Source organism: Wasmannia auropunctata, unplaced genomic scaffold (assembly GCF_000956235.1).
Source record: "Wasmannia auropunctata unplaced genomic scaffold, wasmannia.A_1.0 LD335681.1, whole genome shotgun sequence".
NCBI lineage: Eukaryota > Metazoa > Arthropoda > Insecta > Hymenoptera > Formicidae > Wasmannia > Wasmannia auropunctata.
This window is the reverse complement of record NW_012027209.1, coordinates 38,304-56,787: the sequence shown is the minus strand read 5'-3', so window position 1 is coordinate 56,787 and position 18,484 is coordinate 38,304. Positions and strand designations below refer to the sequence as shown.

General features: G+C 36.9%; 1 protein-coding gene across 3 annotated transcripts; it reads left to right on the top strand.

The window, feature by feature from the left end:
- Nucleotides 1-1,887: 1,887 nt before the first annotated feature.
- On the top strand, nt 1,888-16,160 carry LOC105456422 (serine/threonine-protein kinase BRSK2). 3 transcript variants are annotated; one of them, XM_011700430.1, is made up of 13 exons: nt 1,888-3,492; nt 8,162-8,342; nt 8,424-8,564; nt 8,657-8,807; nt 8,969-9,184; nt 9,324-9,523; nt 9,685-9,915; nt 10,396-10,691; nt 11,494-11,642; nt 12,126-12,278; nt 12,513-12,687; nt 14,082-14,311; nt 14,657-16,160. In XM_011700430.1, the coding sequence occupies exons 1-13, from the start codon at nt 3,393-3,395 to the stop codon at nt 14,879-14,881; spliced, it is 2,448 nt and encodes an 815-aa protein (XP_011698732.1). In that variant the 5' UTR covers nt 1,888-3,392; the 3' UTR covers nt 14,882-16,160. The 3 variants fall into 3 exon arrangements, with proteins under 3 accessions (XP_011698732.1, XP_011698733.1, XP_011698731.1); XM_011700431.1 differs by having other exon boundaries at nt 11,491-11,642; nt 14,082-14,293; XM_011700429.1 differs by having other exon boundaries at nt 11,491-11,642.
- The last annotated feature ends 2,324 nt before the right edge of the window (nt 16,161-18,484 follow it).

Below are 18,484 nucleotides of genomic sequence, written 5' to 3'. Positions count from 1 at the left end.
AAAAAATTAACACAGACATCAAAGAAATTGTTTAAAATATAATAAATACTATACTAATATAAATAATGTAATTCATACACATAAATTCGAAAGAAAGAAAAAAAATGGAATTTTTTCGTTGGTATTAGAAAGGGATCAGACCTATGTAATCTCTTTTTTCATCTCATTTAATTTTACTATGAATGAATAATACATTACATCTTATTTCGCATAGTAGAGAAAACTTTGGCACAAACTTTTGACTCTGTTACTGAGAAATACGTAGATATAATTTCATTTAAAACACACATTTTATCTAAAATATTTCTAATATTTTTTTATCTATTATATTAAATAAATTATTTATTTACGATTTCAGATGCAACAATCTTATATGAGATTACGCATTGTAGCGATCTATAAATTAGATCTTGATTTTTGTTAAACGCAAGAAATAAAGTATCCGTAAGAAGTAAATAACTATTTTATTTTGTATTAAATCTTATTTTATATTAAATCGAATTGAATTATTTGTCAAAGAACAATATTCTTTCCATCGTGATAATGAGGACGAAAGTGGTTTAGCTCCGCGTTTGAGTCGGCAACCCCTTGGCTTCCGTCATAGTCAGTTAAAGCGTTGACAGTCGAGCGAGTTACATCAATGACAGCGGAATGCAGTTCCGGCATTCCATTTCTGTCGCCAGCAGAGGAATCGCATTTTATCGTTTGAGACGGAAACAACTCTCTCTCCACGAGACAACAATATAGCTCCGACTTTGTCGCGAGGTATTATTACTCGTTCCAACCGATAAATGGAAAGTGGTAATGTTAGACGTATATTTTAACCACCAACTTATCGAACTCAATTAAACGCACGTGCCGCCAATAAAACAACGATCAAAATACCATGAACAACGAGATTAGGCATTGTTATTAATTACGCGGAAAGTACAAATATAAATGAAACTTTGATAGCATTTATTTATATTTTCAGATTAATCGTTTTTATAAATAAAAAAATATAGAATATATGTATAATACGTGCATAAATAACATATATATATAACTATACATATAACTATATATATACTAAATATAGGCAAATATTTTTTATGTAATAATTAATAAAGAAAGAATTTGCACAGAGACAGAATGTTCAAATTTTAATTTTTGTTTTACATATATCTATTTTTATTATTATTTACATATATCTACATGTATATGAATATATATATACACATTTGCATAAAAAATATTGTCCATATTATATTTATTTGCGACAATGATATAAATAAAAAATGTTGTATAAGTAGATGTTGGACAGTATATTCTAGAATATACTATCCAAATATGTTGCAGCATTATTTTGTTTATGTAAAATTATCCCCCCAAAAAAAACAAATAAAAAATATTTTAATATCCATACGTATAAGTTACATAATTATCTGAAAATTTTACACATTAAATATATAAGATATTACCTATATGTATAACATAACTTTGAAAGCCGGCCTGAGGTAATCACTTTTTAATAGCAGAATGAGATGAAAAGGATGGACTATTTAGTGCCTTCTGAATAAGATAAAATTAGCACCAAAAAAAAAAGATGAACTGTGAACACCCTCGCATGACGGAGAACTCATTCAGCCACAAACGAAAGCCCGGACGCGAACCATCGGCAATCGTCTTTGTACCGACAGCGGCGGCGGTGATGCCACCCTCGCATATCGTACACTCTGCTACCCCGAAGGTAGACACACGCTGCTTTCTCCGCCACGTTTTCCCGAGCCCGGTCTGACACCCTCCCGTCGCCTTCGGTCGGTGGTGGTCCCCCATACGCGCAGAGGGCGGAAAGGGTCTCCCCGTTCGCGGGCGTGGGATTGCGCGCGCATTACCTACCCCCTCTGTGTGTCCGGCACATAATCGAACTGGGAGCGCCGTGGTGGCCGTCGTCAGTTCCGTAAGACGGGGCTAAATTTCATTTCTAAAATGAGAACGTATATAGTTTAGCTAAAACGAAAGAAGATAGGGCCGATATAAAAACGTGAAGTGAAGAAGAGATTCTTCGTAAGAGCCACGCCTCATCGTGATAGACAGCTCCAATTTACAACCCGGCCACGAGCGCAATCATGCCGCTTGTCGCTGAATCGTAGCGATATCATCGATGCACAAGTGCACGCGGGATATAGCGATAGTGCGACTCGAGCGAAGGAGGGTAGTTTCTCTTGAAAGTTTATACGCGCCAGCCCGATCCAAGCGTGTCTAAGAAATCCCGAAACATCACTGTCAAGTCAAATTCGTCGCTTCGCGAGTGCCAAGCAGGGTGGATATCGTCATCAGCGAGAATTGAATAGGATTTTAGTCGTGAACGGTTGGCGGAACGAGGAGAGCTGTCGTAAGGTGGAGGAGCTGCAACGCCGCCACTGATTAAAAGCGGCCAATTTCGACGGGGTTCAGCCACGTCCCCGACGAGGCAGGGTACCGTGGAGTTTCTCCTCGAATCACAATGGCGCCCAACTCCGTGTTTGTGGAATCGTGGCCGGCCACGATTGACTGATGCAATAGCAGCAGGCATCTTCGTAAATAGATATATATCCTTCTGTGTCTATCCATTCTGTATCCGCTCGATGTACCTCTGATTCAAATGAGTGGACTACCAGTTGGCGTAACTGGCGTAATTCCTTGAAACGTCTCTGGTAGTCTCGCTAGTACACGGTGAAGAAAGAAGCAACATGAAAAGAATCCGCAAGAGGCATCCGCCGAAGATAAAAGAAGATTATGTCAGATCATCACAGTGATAGTGAATACGGTGAATGCAGGTGCGCGATGCTCCCGTCTGGGGGTATTTGGCGGTGTTTCTCATCGCTTATCGTCCAATAAATGTTGCATATCGAAAAGTAAAAATCTGGGCTAACGACGAGATGGATGTGTATGACACGCGATTTACAACAGTTCTCGATTAATTCGAGCGAAAGCAAGGCAACGCGGTGCGAGCAATCCGACGACATACATATAAATAACCTATGCTTGAGTCGAAACCTATGCAATGTTCTTCGAGAAGAAATGGACGCATACCGATAATAAACTAATATTTGACGCGTATATCGCGTCAATTGTCTTCGAATTGCTGCCCAAATGAAATTTAAAAAATATAACTCGAAGACAATTTATTCGTCAAGTTATCCTCAAAACATTTTCCGTATTCCATCGCAAGTTACCACGACAGAGAGCACGATGTCGCATGAGATCGCAGTAGAACACGACAGACCGGTACCAAATCTCACAAAGAAGTGATAACGACGAGCGCAGAGTGCAGAAAGAGGAGAAAGATCGTGGTACGTTACACATCGGTCGTTTGTATAGGACAACCCTTCAACCTGGCGGACCAAGAAGAAGGAAGTGGCTCAGCGGCGATGCAGGGCAAGGAGAGCCCTGTTGGGTCCAATACCCAAGAGACCCATCAGTACGTCGGCCCGTATCGGTTGGAAAAGACCTTGGGGAAAGGCCAGACTGGTGGGTGGCACATGCTCTCTCTCTCTCTCTTTTTCTCCCTCCTCTCTCTCTCTCTCTCTCTCTCTCTCACTCACTCTCCTCATCCATCCCTCCCCCTTTTCTATTACAAATCTCCGTTGCAATCATTATTGCGATCGACAATAGCCACAGAAATGTCTAATCAAGTCGCGTCAGAATGTTTAATTAAGTTCCGCGTACTCGAGAGGATATACGAGATCTCGCGTTTCACACAATCAGTGACAATCATGACAGAGCTTGAAAACAACTGTTTCTGGTTGGAAAGACCAAATGGTTAAGGTTTCGATGCGTTGATCGATACAAATTTGCCGCGAAACTTTCGCAGGACTTCAAGGTCTGCCGCATTGTGACATAGAACACGTGTAATTCTCGCGGATTATCTTGCTGACCACGCGAGCTTTCGAAAGGAGGCTTATATTATGTTACATATATATTATAGGATATTATATTATACATAGGATGTTATAGGATATTATATTATATATTATATAGGAGGCTTATATTATATTTTTTATGTTTCTTGAATCTATCAATGATTGAGAATTCTGTTGTCGCAACAACATAACGAAGATAGAAAGAAAAATTTGTAACATATACAAATGATAACTAATACGAGTTATTGCGGCATTATGGGATCGAATTTAAGCTATTCCGCAGCCGTACAAGACTATTAGTTTTATAGCACTGTTGTTGAATGCATTTTCGTGAACTAGCGGCTCAGTTCGAATATTTGATCATAACTTTCTACCCTCACCTCCACATGTATGGTTCTATTCACGTTTCGTATTCAAATACTATTCAGATTAGCCTTCGGCGTAACTGCGACACGTGCACATTTTCAGAGAATAGATATACACATTCCACAAAACTTATATGTAAATACATCGAAGAGGCTTGCAAAATAAACAATATTTTGAATATATTGTTGCGCATACATATTTACGAATGGTAACGCTGTGAATTTGTGCAAGCAAGTTAGAAGTTGCAATTGCAAAATGCAATTGCAAAGTAAGAACAATTTTATCTTATGATGTGTTGCGATAGTATTTTTCATCAGAATACATTCAAAAAATAAATCGAAATAATTAAATAAATAAAAAGTTTTTTTCGCAATATGAATTATAAAAGAAATAAGTATAAAAGAACAAAATGTACATGTTTTACGAAAAGCTCGCACGTCAAAGATTTACAGAGAAAGAAGTGTACACCGTACTAATTTGTTCTCACCTCGAAGGTATTCGATGCTATTATAAGATCGATACTGAGAACGTACTAATTATGTCATGTAACGGTTATGGTCAGACAGAGAATTAGAAAGAATTTTCGAACGTGAATAAACTTGGGGTAATCATAGCGGCATCTATAATAATATCCCATAAAATGTCTTTAAATTATAGTATAAGTTGCCAGAATCAAATTATATTTTCTTTAAAAATCACACCAAAGGGTATGATTCACTGAAAGAACATGAAAAAAGCAGGAGAAAAAACGACTGGAGATTTAATTTCTAAATATCTGTTTATCTTTTAATCGCTCTGTAACTTGGTACTCTAATAACAAACATTATTACGATTCAAAATTTAAGATCCTCCGCTTTGTAATATGTTCGCTGTACAAAAAAAAAAAACTCAACGACAATTGTAAATCTTTATGAAGCAGTTAATAAACATTTTTAATTAAGTGCCATCAACAGGGAACTGAAAAGTAATTACGTCGACAACAACGAACACATAAATAAAGCAAAGAAAAAAGAATTCGCCGTTTCGCGCGCGCGCGCGCGCGCGTATATTCTGCATGTAAATGTGGGGGTAAATTAGCAATGTTAAGATGAAACATTCTTCTCTTTTTCAGTAAGCACTTTTTATTATATTTATTTTATTATATCAGACAGAATATCTAGAGAGATGAAACTCTCAATGCAAAGTTTAAATAGAAATACAATTTTGGTTCTTCGATATATTAATACGTAATTTTGTAAAAGCTCGTTAATGAATTCGCGGCTCAGCTTTCAGCAGATTTGAGTCTCGTGATGGTCATTTCCTCCGGCGGACTATATCGATCCCGTATGCATCTCGAAAGGGGTGCATGCTCTGGCACGTGACAATACGGCGCGTTAATCATACGAATGAATTCCTCTCCACGCTTTGAATTCCGTGACCCATGCGCGGGCGGGTAGGTAATGAAATTGCCGCTCATGCTCGCGACATAAGTGCGCGCGGTTTGAATAATAACCGACGGAATCGATCGAGACATTAGAAAAAAGAATATAATTGCTCACGATGATCCTCGCGGGAACGAAGATGTTGAAAAACGAGGTGCGAAAAGCTCCCGGCAAGTTTAGTATGTGAATTGGTTGTGAAAAGCGAACGAAATCGAAAAAGTGAAAACGACAAATTGGCATTACGTTAACATATATATTCGGGTAATACTTTAACCACGAATATTTTTTAATAATATAAGACTTTTTTGGTTCATATCACGTATTCGAAAGAGATTCGAGATTAAATTTAATATTAAAAATTTAAATATTGGAGGAATTTATCATGTCAAATCCCAGCATAGAGAGAATTCATTCGTAAATTCAAAAAGAATTTATTCGTACAATCATATATTTATCAAGATTAAATCTTACATGTATAACTCGCATATAAATGAATTATTTATTGTCTTATTGATTTCTCATAATCAAACATTTGATAGTGAGAAATCTTAGATAACAGAGTTTAAAAAGAATTCATTTGTATATTCAGTCATCAATTCTCAGTTCATTTTCAAGTGCAAAAAGAATTCTTTTCCAGAACTTCTAGAAAAAGAATTCTTTTGCATCTGAAAATTAACTCAGAATTGATGACTGAATATACAAATGAATTCTTTTTAAACTCTCTGTGCTATCTGAGATTTCTCACTATCAAATGTTTGATTGTGAGAAATCATACTAACAATAAGACAATAAGTACCTAATTCATTTATATGCGCGAGTCATACATGTAAGATTTAATCTTGGTAAATATAGGTATGTTCTAAACTGCGTGCGATGAGTTCGAAGGTTTCTCTCTGCAAATGCATATGCTATCGACACCGTTAAATCATGGATGACGTAAATCGTTAGGGGAAAGTGCACTTTAACTCTCGATGGTCTCAATAGCCGCTAATGCAATTGCCACCAGATTTGACGCGGGAAACGTCGCGTCCATTTAATTCCATAGGAATTGTCATCTCGTCAATCGTTGACGAGACTTAATCTCGCGCGATTCGATTGAGAATGGCTGAAAGATGGCCATCATCACCTTAATCATAAAAACTGTTTTGAACTATTTATAACGTACTAGCGTAATGTCACAGAAACGTAATATATTTTTAGACGATATGTAAATAAGTGCATGCGATATAGTTACAGAGAAGCTGACGCGCACGTGAAAAATTATTTTTCACTCGAGTAATCAAAACACGTCGATCACTTCGTGCCTGAGAATTGAGCGCCTGCAATAATGATCGCAGTTTTTACGTAATCGTATAAAACGTCGCGATTCTTTATTCAGGATTAAACCCTAGCTCTAATCCTTCAAATAGGCGTGACTTCGTTACGAGGATTCTTAATTGTTCTCCATCGTTGTTTCACAACGAACAGTTTCTTCCTGTAAAGTGGATAAAGATTGTGTGGCGCGACTCGCCGTGAACTTCAGACAGCGATTTAAACCAATTTTGTGATAAACTCGGAAATCACGTTTTTGAATTGGCTTTTATTGAGTCAGATTTTTTATCGCTTGTCATTATAAGATAAGAATCATAAGTCTAATCTGTTGGTCTTCTACAATTGTAGTATGCTTTTGTAATTTGTCCCTAATGTGATCTGTAATTCATATTACTAATGTAGCTATAAAACGATGTATTCTTTGTCGTCATAGAATCCGTACGAATTTAATCGATGAAAGACTTCTCGTAATTGTAACAAGCATTTTGTATCGTGCGTGAATTATTAACGTGTACTGCGTTAGCAGGTATTCATATATATGTACACGTTACCGCAAATTCGACCGATTCAATAGTACGTAATTAGGAATATAGTCTCTAGTGTAGAGATTACATGGAACAAATAATAACAATTAATGCATTTGTATGTAACTTGAATTATTAATATATTCCGCGATACCAGCAAATTGATAAAGTCTGATTGCTCGAACAGTAATTTTTAATAGAAATCCGCCAACGTTGCCAAAATTTATCCGCAAACGTTGTCGAAATTTACCAAGTGAAAAGAATACTAAATCACTCAAGTAAAGCCACTGTGTTTGTCTCTCTAGGATAATAGTGTATTTATATACGCATCCTCGAGGAATAACTCAATCTCCAAGTAATTGAAGCACGTTCTCTGTCGACCGCTTTACTGATATTCTTTGTCATTTCTCTATGCTTAATTATAATTGCAGAATCGTGGAAAATTAATCGCGGAAAATAATTCAAAATTTTGAAATTATATATATCAAAACAAAAAATAAAAGAATAATTAGAATTATCTGTCATAGTGGTATAATACAGAAATCAAATAGTCTTAAAGACCAATAATTTAGGAAAATTTTATTGAGTCTTATGTATGCTCGTGTAAGATAAATCTCCTTTTTAAATTTTTAAATGTTTTTTTTTTTAATTTTAGGTTTAGTTAAACTCGGCGTGCACTGTGTGTTGGGCAAGAAAGTAGCGATCAAGATTATCAACCGCGAAAAGCTTTCGGAGTCCGTGTTGATGAAAGTGGAGCGTGAGATCGCCATTATGAAACTGATCGATCATCCGCACGTACTCGGGCTCTCGGATGTATATGAAAACAAGAAATACCTGTACGTATATTGACGAAAATGTGAAATTTTTATGTTAATAAACGGTACAAAAGAAAATTACGTTTTACATGTTTTCTCAAGATATCTTGTTCTGGAACACGTCTCAGGCGGGGAGCTGTTCGATTATTTGGTTAAAAAGAGCAGACTAACCCCGAAGGAAGCGAGGAGATTTTTTCGACAAATAATTTCCGCATTAGACTTTTGTCACAGTCATAGTATATGGTGAGTCGCGTATATTGTCGTTTATACATGTAATCGTCTATACAAAAACGTATATCGAATTTATTTGTTTAATTTTATTATATCACTTTTAGCCATAGAGATTTGAAGCCTGAGAACTTGTTGCTGGATGAGAAGAATAACATTAAAATAGCGGATTTCGGAATGGCGTCTTTACAACCCGCGGGCTCCATGCTGGAGACCAGTTGCGGATCACCTCATTATGCCTGCCCCGAAGTTATTAGAGTAAGTGCCCTTAATTACAATTAATTTTCAATATCAATTTGCAATATCAAATTACATAGAAATAAAATATTAAACGAGTAATAGCTACTTAAGCTTTCTCTCTCTCTCTCTCTCTCTCTCTCTCTCTCAATGTCATAAAATCATTTGCTTCTTTTTAACAGGGTGAAAAGTACGATGGTAGAAAGGCGGATGTATGGTCTTGTGGGGTAATACTTTACGCGCTTCTGGTAGGCGCCTTACCTTTCGATGACGACAATCTGAGAAAATTGTTGGAGAAAGTTAAGCGCGGATTGTTTTACATACCACATTTCGTGCCGCCCGAGTGTCAGAATCTGCTCAGAGGCATGATAGAAGTCGATCCCGAGAAAAGATTGACGGTGGGTCTCTTTGTTTCTTCCTATATTGCAATATTCTCTCTCTCTCTCTCTCTCTCTCTCTCTCTTCAAACGTGTTAATATCAAAAATATTAATAAATGCTAAGATATTTTCGAAATAAGGAATGTAAATTTCTTTTAGTTAGCAGAAATAAATAGGCATATTTGGGTAACGGCGGCGGGTAAGGGCGAGTTGGAATTGGAGCTGTCGATGATGGACGTGGTGCAGACGCACGTTATTCCGTCCGTGGAAGCGATCGATCCCGACGTGCTACAGGCGATCGCAAGTCTTGGTTGCTTCAAGGAGCGTGACAAACTCATTCAAGAGCTACTCAGTCCAAAGTAAGATAACACTTCTCTCTCTCTCTCTCTCTCTCTCTTTCTCTCTCTTTCTCATAGAAAGACGGTTGAAATTAATTTACATATTACTATTAAGTCTATTAAGTATTGGAAAAGTATTGAGAAAAGCTATTGTGGGATCTGACTCACGAATATTCTTTCAGTCACAACACGGAGAAGGTAATATACTTCCTGCTGCTAGAGAGGAAGCGAAGAAGACCAGCGTGTGAAGACGAGCTTGAGGTAATGAGGAGTGGCATAAGAGGATCCGCAGGGCAGTTAGAAGCCGATCCTCCGAGAAAACGGGTGGATACGTGTAGAGTGAACGGAAGTACCGCGCTCAATCTCGGACAGATCAGTCATGGCTCGCCTTTAACGCCCAGAAGACAGTCCAGGTAAATTCATGTGAATTTGAATAAAGAGAGTTAAAAACGTTGCATGACAGATCGTTTTCTCAATATTTTTATTGCGTGGAAAATAAAGTCGAGAATCCCTGATTCCCGCATTGTTCTGCCGATAAAACCAAATGTACCAACTCTACTCAGAAAGAAAACGTTTTGTAAAGACAGGTAGCTGTACGATTTCACTTCAAACTATAGCGATCGCGTGACAGCGTCAGTTATGCGCACATGTCGCGTGCACCCTATCATGTGTCTCCCCGCGTTGTTTTTTTTCTTTCTCTCTTTTTTGTCGATCCTGCATTTACAAGCCCGAACTCACGTCAAGCGCGACTCTCGAACTTACATTTCGATTTGTTCATTTCACCCGATTAAATACCGATAGAAGAAAAATTTCCATTAAAGCGTCTAATTTTTTTTCGTGGTTTAAAATAGACGATTCGCGATTCCGTTAATTAGATCGCTAATTATTTACAGCACGAGACATCACGCGCGTCGATCACCGAGCACGGGTGGATGCCACACTCATACGTCTCATTCGCATACGTCGACGCCGGGCAACTCGCCGTTGCATGCGCCTGCGGGTCTGCTAAGTCCCCACAGAGCGATGCCGACGTCGCACGTGGGCCAGACAATCGCCTGCGGTGCACACAGACTGTCTATTGGTAGCAATACCACTATCACCGGAAACGGCAACCCCACGACTCAAAGCGTTCCCACGCCGTCGCCGGCACTCGCCAATGTCGGCATTGAACTCAATGAAGTGCAACCTGGTGAGTTTATCCTTAAAATTGTGTCTTATTTTCAAATTTATTGCTCCTCTTGTTTTATTCTATTTATTCGGTAAGATATGTTTCTTATTTAAATATATACGCGGGTCGCATACTACATCGCATGTGTTTGATAGTATCGCTGTAAAGTTAACACGGGAGTAACGCGAATTGCTATACATAAAATATATACAATTTATCGCTATTGTATTATCTTGTATCATCTACGTCCTTTTATTCACCTCTCTTCTTCAAAGTGCTTTCTTAAACTTTTTCCAATTTTGATCACTTTATACATACGAGTATGTGTGTATATGTGAGAGTGCACAGTTGTGGATTACGTGTATCGGAGACTGTATTGTACAACACCGATTATCACTTAAGTTAACTACTGCTCTTAAAGACCACTACCTCATAAGCACGGCAGATCGTATTACGCTAAGTGCTCTTATATTTATCGTGTAGCTACGAGATTGTGTATCAACGTTTAAACATCAGAGTCTCCAATGTGATCACGTAGATTAGTATCTTACGTTTTACCGACCATCATTTGGATTTGTGTACACAAAACTTGTGTTGTAATTAAACAAAATTGCGTGATAAATTTGCATCACATAATAGTCGCCCTCGTTATTTCAATCAACGTCAAATAACAACACACGTCAATAACGTCACATCTACTTTAAACAAAATTTTCGGAAGGTAACTGATTAATTATGGAGAGAGAGAGAGAGAGAGAGAGAACAAGTTTTAATTTTTTTTAAGCCAAGTACATATTTTTAAGATATGATTTGTTTCGCAGTAGTTGCGGTCGGCGTTACTCCGCCGGGCTCGCCTCACACGGGAGCGGGATCCGGAGCTCATCACTGGAGATCGCGATTGACCACGATCAAAAATTCCTTCCTGGGCAGTCCCAGGTTTCATCGTCGTAAATTGCTCACTAGTACCGAAGAGGTATGTGATAACAGATAACGAAAATATGTATAATTTATTCCTTTTTATTATATAATATTATTTAACCTTCAAATGGTACAAGAATGTAAATTCGTTCCGCGAAAATTTTTGACATGTTATTGACATTTTCACAAAGTATCTGTCGCGGCTATTCGCTGGGTAGTCGCGGCACCAGTGTTCCATTAGTGGGTGCTCGAAAGTATACCATTTGAAGGTTAATATTTTATCAATTGCAATATTTTATACATATATATATATATATATATATATGACAATACGAAAGTCGCGTTTTTTGATCAGTGATCTAATTTTTCTCCTTAATGAAATTTAAATCATTGATAAATATTTATATTTTTATATAAATATTTTTTTGATAAAATTCTTCACCAAAAATTAGTTAAAAGCTCAGTGCAGTTATAGCACAGTAGATTATTTATGATAATTCTAATGTTCCGTTTATCATCAAGTTTTCATTGCATGTAGGTACATCTCACGCCAGATTCTTCGCCGGAACTTACGAAAAAATCATGGTTTGGTAGCTTGATGACTACGGAGAAAGACGAAACCTTCACCGTTTTAGTTAAGGGAAAACCGTTAGCCAGTGTAAAAGCCGATTTGATTCATGCTTTTTTATCGGTAAGTGTACTAAATTAAACTTATTATCCATTTTGGAATAAGTCTTGGAAGCGATTAATGGCTACTATATAATCTATTTATAAAAATCTATATAAAATCTATAAAAAGGAATACCTAATACATTCGCGCGAGGATTGCAATCACAAATAAAGCATTCGTTAAAACTTTCGTTAAAAATCACTAATAGATTTGAAAGAATTTTATAATATTTTGAAACAAACTGGACGCTTACAGATAGCAGAATTATCTCATAGCGTGAGCTCGCCAATGTCGTTCAGAGTGGAGTACAAAAGAGGTAGCACCGCACCAGCCATGTTCCAGAGACAAGTGCGATTTCAAGTTGATATTAGCGCGATATCAAAGCAGCCGAATGAGCCTCTCTTTGCCATCACCTTCACATTATTGAGCGGTAAGCACACAATCGCGTTTTGACGATTTTTTTCCTCGGTTAGAGTTAGAAAAATTAAAATTCTCGTCACTCAGTCATCTAGATTAGATATATTATAAAAAAGGCGAAGAAACCAAAATTTTAGATCGACGCGATCTTCAATAAGTACAAAACCCTTGTGAAAATACATCGTATAGATATGGATCGTCTCGCTTTGGCGTTTGGCAGTCATCCAAGCGCAACTAGATCGATGTTATCTTGGCACGTACAGCTAATATATACGTGTAATTTTATGTCCTCTCCGCATATGTATATTCTACATTTGGTATGTTGATACGATAGGTTCTGGCCTTTTTTTTTGGCCTGCAGTCGCTTAGCCTCTTACGGCCGGCGAGAGAACAAGCCGTAGTCGCTCGGCTCATAAATTCAGTCTGCCAGAAGCATGTTACCGGCTACGTAAAATTCAGCCATATTTTAATAAGCAAACGCGATCTTTACTCAAAGCGTAATTTAAACGCTAATTTTCGAGGAAGTCATATTAATCCTTAAAGGGTTACGCCACCTTTGAGGTTTTAAAACGATACCTAAAGTTTGGGATTTTTTTGTGGGTATAAATGAATAATTTTATTTAAAATCTGTTTAGAGGACATTATTGTACATATATAAGAAACTAAAAAATATTTTCTTATTTTTCTCATGTCCAAAATGGCGGCGCACTGGCCTATACTTGCAAAATCCCTTTTTTTCTATCGGTGTACACGATTCCAGGTAGACGGTTTGACCTTGAACAAAACACACAGAGTTGTCATTATCTACATATTAAAGACTAATGAAGTACGTAAGGGTTTTCCAAAATATTAATTTTTCTCAAAATGGCAGCTATTTATAAGAAAATCTTGTACTGGAAAAAAATACACATTTTTCGTAAAATAGCTGCCATTTTGAGAAAAATTAATATTAAAAAAAAATCCCTATGTACTTCATTAGTTTTTAATATGTAGATAATGAAAATTCTTTGTATTTTGTTCAAGATCAAACCGTGTGCCTGAAATCTTGTACACCGATTTGAAGATACAGAAAAAAAGGATTCCGCAAGTAGGCCAGTGCGCCGCCATTTTAAACATTAAAAAAATAAAAAAATATTTTTTTTTCTTTCTTATATATATACAATAATGTCTTCTAAATATAGATTTTTAATAAAGTTATATCTATTATATTTATCCATAAAAAAATCCCAAACTTAGCTCGTATCTTTTAAGGCCTCAAAGGTGGCCTAACCCCTTAATTTGATCGTAATATATCCTTTATACGATGTGTGGTTTTTTGAATTTTTCTCAGAAATTATCTAATTAAAATAGATCTAAATATTGTCGAATTAAGGGTCAGACAATGAAATCAATTCCATGTTTGCGCAGGAAACATTCGAAGATTTAGGCGAGTATGCGAGCATATCCAGTCTCAGGTATGTTCGAGAAATGTGAGTATGAACTTGGGAGGACAAAGCAGAGCCGCACCGCCTAGTCCGAGGGCCTCCAGAAAGTTCACCACAGAGATGAGTGAGAGTTCCAGCTGCGGCAGCGACACCAGTGAACGACTCTTTCTTAACCCTCACCCAGCTACCAGACAGGTAGTCTGTTTCAATAAGGTAGCGCATCATCCCCATCATCTTCATCGTTGTCATAATAATTATCACTTTTTTAATCTTTAAATCATAGAAGTTTCTCAAATGAAAATTCTCATCGCATTAGTACTTATCATTTTTTCTTATTCATAATCTAGATTAATCTAGATTAATATTATCTAAATTATCTATTTATTGTAGATGAATAATTTTAATAAATTGCTTTTGTTAAATTTTATTAGTGAAAAATTTAGATTTTTTAAACTTTATTATTTAAAGCTTTCGTAGAAAGTCGCATGGGATAGTGAATAGCTGATGCAGGAGAGCCGATATGTATCACCAATTAACAGAGCATCGAATCGATTTCAGATCGATTCGGACATCGAGTCGGATACGTCTGTATTCGACGTGAAATCGCCGACCCGCGAGAACGGTAGAAGAAGCTCGACATCGACGAACAATAACAATGCTCTGTCGGGTGAGACGACACCAACGCCAGGAAGCCCGCCAAAGGCAGTGCGAAGTAACTCGGAGAGCCAAAACACTCCCGAGAAGAAATGCGTGACCACAATGAGCGGCAACAACATAGCGTGATACTATCAGAATCTTCGCTTCGAGTTCCGATCAAGTCTGAAGAGCCTATGGGACAGCGCTCAGAGATTCTGGTGAGGTTTCCTCTGACGAACGCTTATAACGCTTTAAAAGAACTGCAGAAAAGAACTGCGTAAGACACATCTATATGCGTAATACAACGTAACGCAACAAACAAGATTTGAGGTCTAACATCATGAATCTTATCGTCAGCAAGCAGTAATAGTGAGAAGAGATGAAGAGGCGACAGTGAGAGTAACACACTTATTTGCATTGTGTAATTCGAAACATCGAAACCTTCAGTGCGAGCTCCGGACATTAAAGTTTTCATTCTCAAAATTAAAAAATATATTTAATTTTGTTTCCAACAATACGTGTGTAACAATTTTCTTCGAACAGCTCGAAACTTAAACATTAGAAACGATATTAAATGCATCGTAGTCTGTGTTTATAAAATAAATGAATCTTCAAGAGAGACGCTATTTCCAAATCGCCTCCAGATAAAACCGGTGAATGGCATATATATATATTTCAATAAATAAGCCTACATAACAAAATTGCACGAAGAGGAAACTCCATAATTACCCAAGAAGAGAAATGTAAAGTATACTAAGAAAATATGTTTCGTGCGAAACTTAAGTGCAATAATGTAATGTTACCGTATTATTTTACCCCCACATAGAATGGATGTTAATGCAAAATTGCATCGCGCTGTTAAGTTTGTGTTAACAAATGACACTTTTTCGTTTAGACATATTTTATTTATTGATTATAGAAAAAATACGCTGTTGCTTGGAGAACATCACACATTGTTACCCTGATATATTAAAAATTAGATATTAGTCTCATGAGTTTTAATTTTTATTCACTTGTCACACAATATTTTTTATTTGCATTTTCATCAACCTCCTCATAGTAATCTGTTCGAACAACATACTGCATACATTCCGACATCTAATTACACTGACAGGAGACACGGTCTGGCGCGAATAATGTTCCAAGAAATTAATTTTTTTCATACACGAAAAAGAAGAAAGGATAAAAACAAAGAGAGAAAGAGAGAGAGAGACAGAGAAAAGTTTCCGATTTTAAAAGATATTAATAATAAATGTATACGCAAGTCTCACGATCGTACGAAGCTATTCGTAGATATTCATTTGCTTCTCGCAAGAAGAAAAAGCTGAGGATGATGAAATCGACTATGGCATGCAAAACCCGCCGCAAAGCGATTAAAGGCTAACGCGTTGCTGAATGTATAACTCATATAGAAAAAAAAAAAAAATATATATATATATAAAGCAGTAAGAGCTGCACTTCCCTAAGCGATATAAGAAATAAGTAGTTATATCATAAAGTTATTCTCAACACAGACATATCTCGAGATTGTCCCTATTGGCTTCTTAGTAAAAAGCGATATAAGGCGTATAAATGCGCGTTTAGCATTCGTTTTTAAGCGAAAAATTGTTATATAAGGCTACATCGTGATATATATGTTTACGAAGAAAGGGGGAAAGGGGGGAAACTAGATAAAGTAACGAAGGGGAAATAACGAGCGTTGAGCGCCCGGATATTCTCAAATATCTTAAAATCGATCGATTTTTTGAGAGTGCGATGCGGAAAAAGGATTATCCTTAATGATAATCTAATAATGCGGTCTTCAAAGTTTACACAATTAGAATTAGTTTAATAGGTGAGAGCGAAAGTGCATAAATGTTCGCGCAAATCAAAATTGTGATTTTTTTTAGCGCGTGTTAAATCCTCCAATAGGCGCTCTCGCTTTAAATATTACCTAGGTACGTATTATATCGCGTATTGTGGCAACTCGTTCCTATATATAAATGTCCGAGGGCTATATCTTTATAACCGATTAACAATGCGGAAAAAAATAATTAACAATCTACTCTTTCCGTTGCATTTCAGAGTAGCAAAATTTCACGAGACGCAAACGCGGCGGTGTTTTTCAGCTAAAGGCTCAGCTAACTCAGACGCGTTATCATTCCGCATTATTAAGCAGAAATATGTAATATTATAAAAGGGATTTTAGCTGGACGCGTATCGAAAATATTATTATGATAAAAAGTCATTAATCCTTAATTATTTTCAATTTTTATAGTCGCTCCTACTATTAATAATTCAAAGACATTTAATATCGACTTGAGAAACCAATGAGGAAATTATCTAGAATAATATTTATATGCAAACACCACGTCACATAAATGGAATGTAAATGTTTTCCTTTTTCTCCATCGCTTTCGAAAGTCCAATTATTCTTTTTGATTGTCACAAGAAATAGATCATTCAATATGGTTAAAGAAAGGACAAGCATTAATATCAGTATAGTATAAAGGTTAAACATACAAAGATTCGAGTAAATTATCTAATATGAGTTTGTTCAATCATCGTTAATAGAATAAATTATATCGAGAAGAATAAGAACAGATGTCATTACTCGAATGTAAATGCGATTAATCTGCGATGGAAAAGCCTTCATTAACTTCCGTGCGCATTATTCGCCGAAAGAGTAATGATATCCTGTGAAATCTGATGGTATAAATTTTCTCTGTTTGATATTTTTTACGTTGAGAAATTGGATTTTGCACGAAATTGTTTACTAGTGTACGAGAATAAAAATGAGAGAGAGAGAGAAAGAGAGAGCATGCGAGCGCGTATTTGCAATTATGAGAAAAAAAGAATGAAAGTTCTCGTTACACATAGAAGATGAATGTGAATTTAGTATTAATAATACAAACACTCACACATATACACCATTACGTATAATGAAAATTAGCATAAGCTTGCATTATCTATTTACTAATTGCGGTTAAATATAAAATTACTCATACAGTACATAAGTATATTATAACAACAAAATGGGAGGCGGGACAGAATAGTGGGTAGATGGACGTGATTAGACAAAAAGAGAAAGAGGTAAACCAAATTACCGGCCATATTAAATTAGGATTTTATATTGTGCAAGTCTGAATGTAAGCGGAAGAGTCAAAGTAACTTCGATATGTGCAAATCTATATTAGCAATTCAAGCGAATTACTCACAATCAATATACAGTTCCGCGCGTGTGTGAATACAAATTTCGGACAAATCTCAAGAAGAAATCTCTGTTTCCTGTTTCGTAAAAGGCAAATTTGTGAGGAGGGGAATCCACGTGGTATATTTTCGTAGATCGAACCAGAGCGTCAGCTGAGCAATACTTTGCGAATGTAGATGATAGGAATGCGCGCGCGCGTTGCATCGATCCTCGACGAAATATCTCACTGATAGCTGTGTCGTTGGCATATAACATCGTCAAATCACTTGTACGAAGGAAAAAACAGAAGATTACTCGCTATCTCTCTCACGTGTCTCTCCGACTTATTTTTCGATTCGCTTTTGCGCGCCGCGAGACACCGTGCCGCGATCTAGCATGCGAGCCATCACGCGATCGGTCCTCATGTATACGCGAGATCGTTACGCCCGCCCGAAGAATTTGCGGGCTTAAGAGCGACACGACATAGCACGAGAGCGCGCGAATATCGATCGCGTGTCATTGCACAGCCAAATGCGATTTTGAGACTTGCTATTTGTTCAGTCGGTCAACCGTAACGTCGT

Excerpts from the sequence above, each read along its gene's own strand:
- LOC105456422 (XM_011700429.1), top strand. The coding sequence starts at position 3,393 with ATGCAGGGCAAGGAGAGCCCTGTTGGGTCCAATACCCAAGAGACCCAT. Across the intron at positions 8,808-8,968 it reads CCTGCCCCGAAGTTATTAGA|GGTGAAAAGTACGATGGTAG; the intron begins GTAAGTGCCCTT and ends TCTTTTTAACAG. Across the intron at positions 10,692-11,490 it reads ACTCAATGAAGTGCAACCTG|TAGTTGCGGTCGGCGTTACT; the intron begins GTGAGTTTATCC and ends TTTGTTTCGCAG.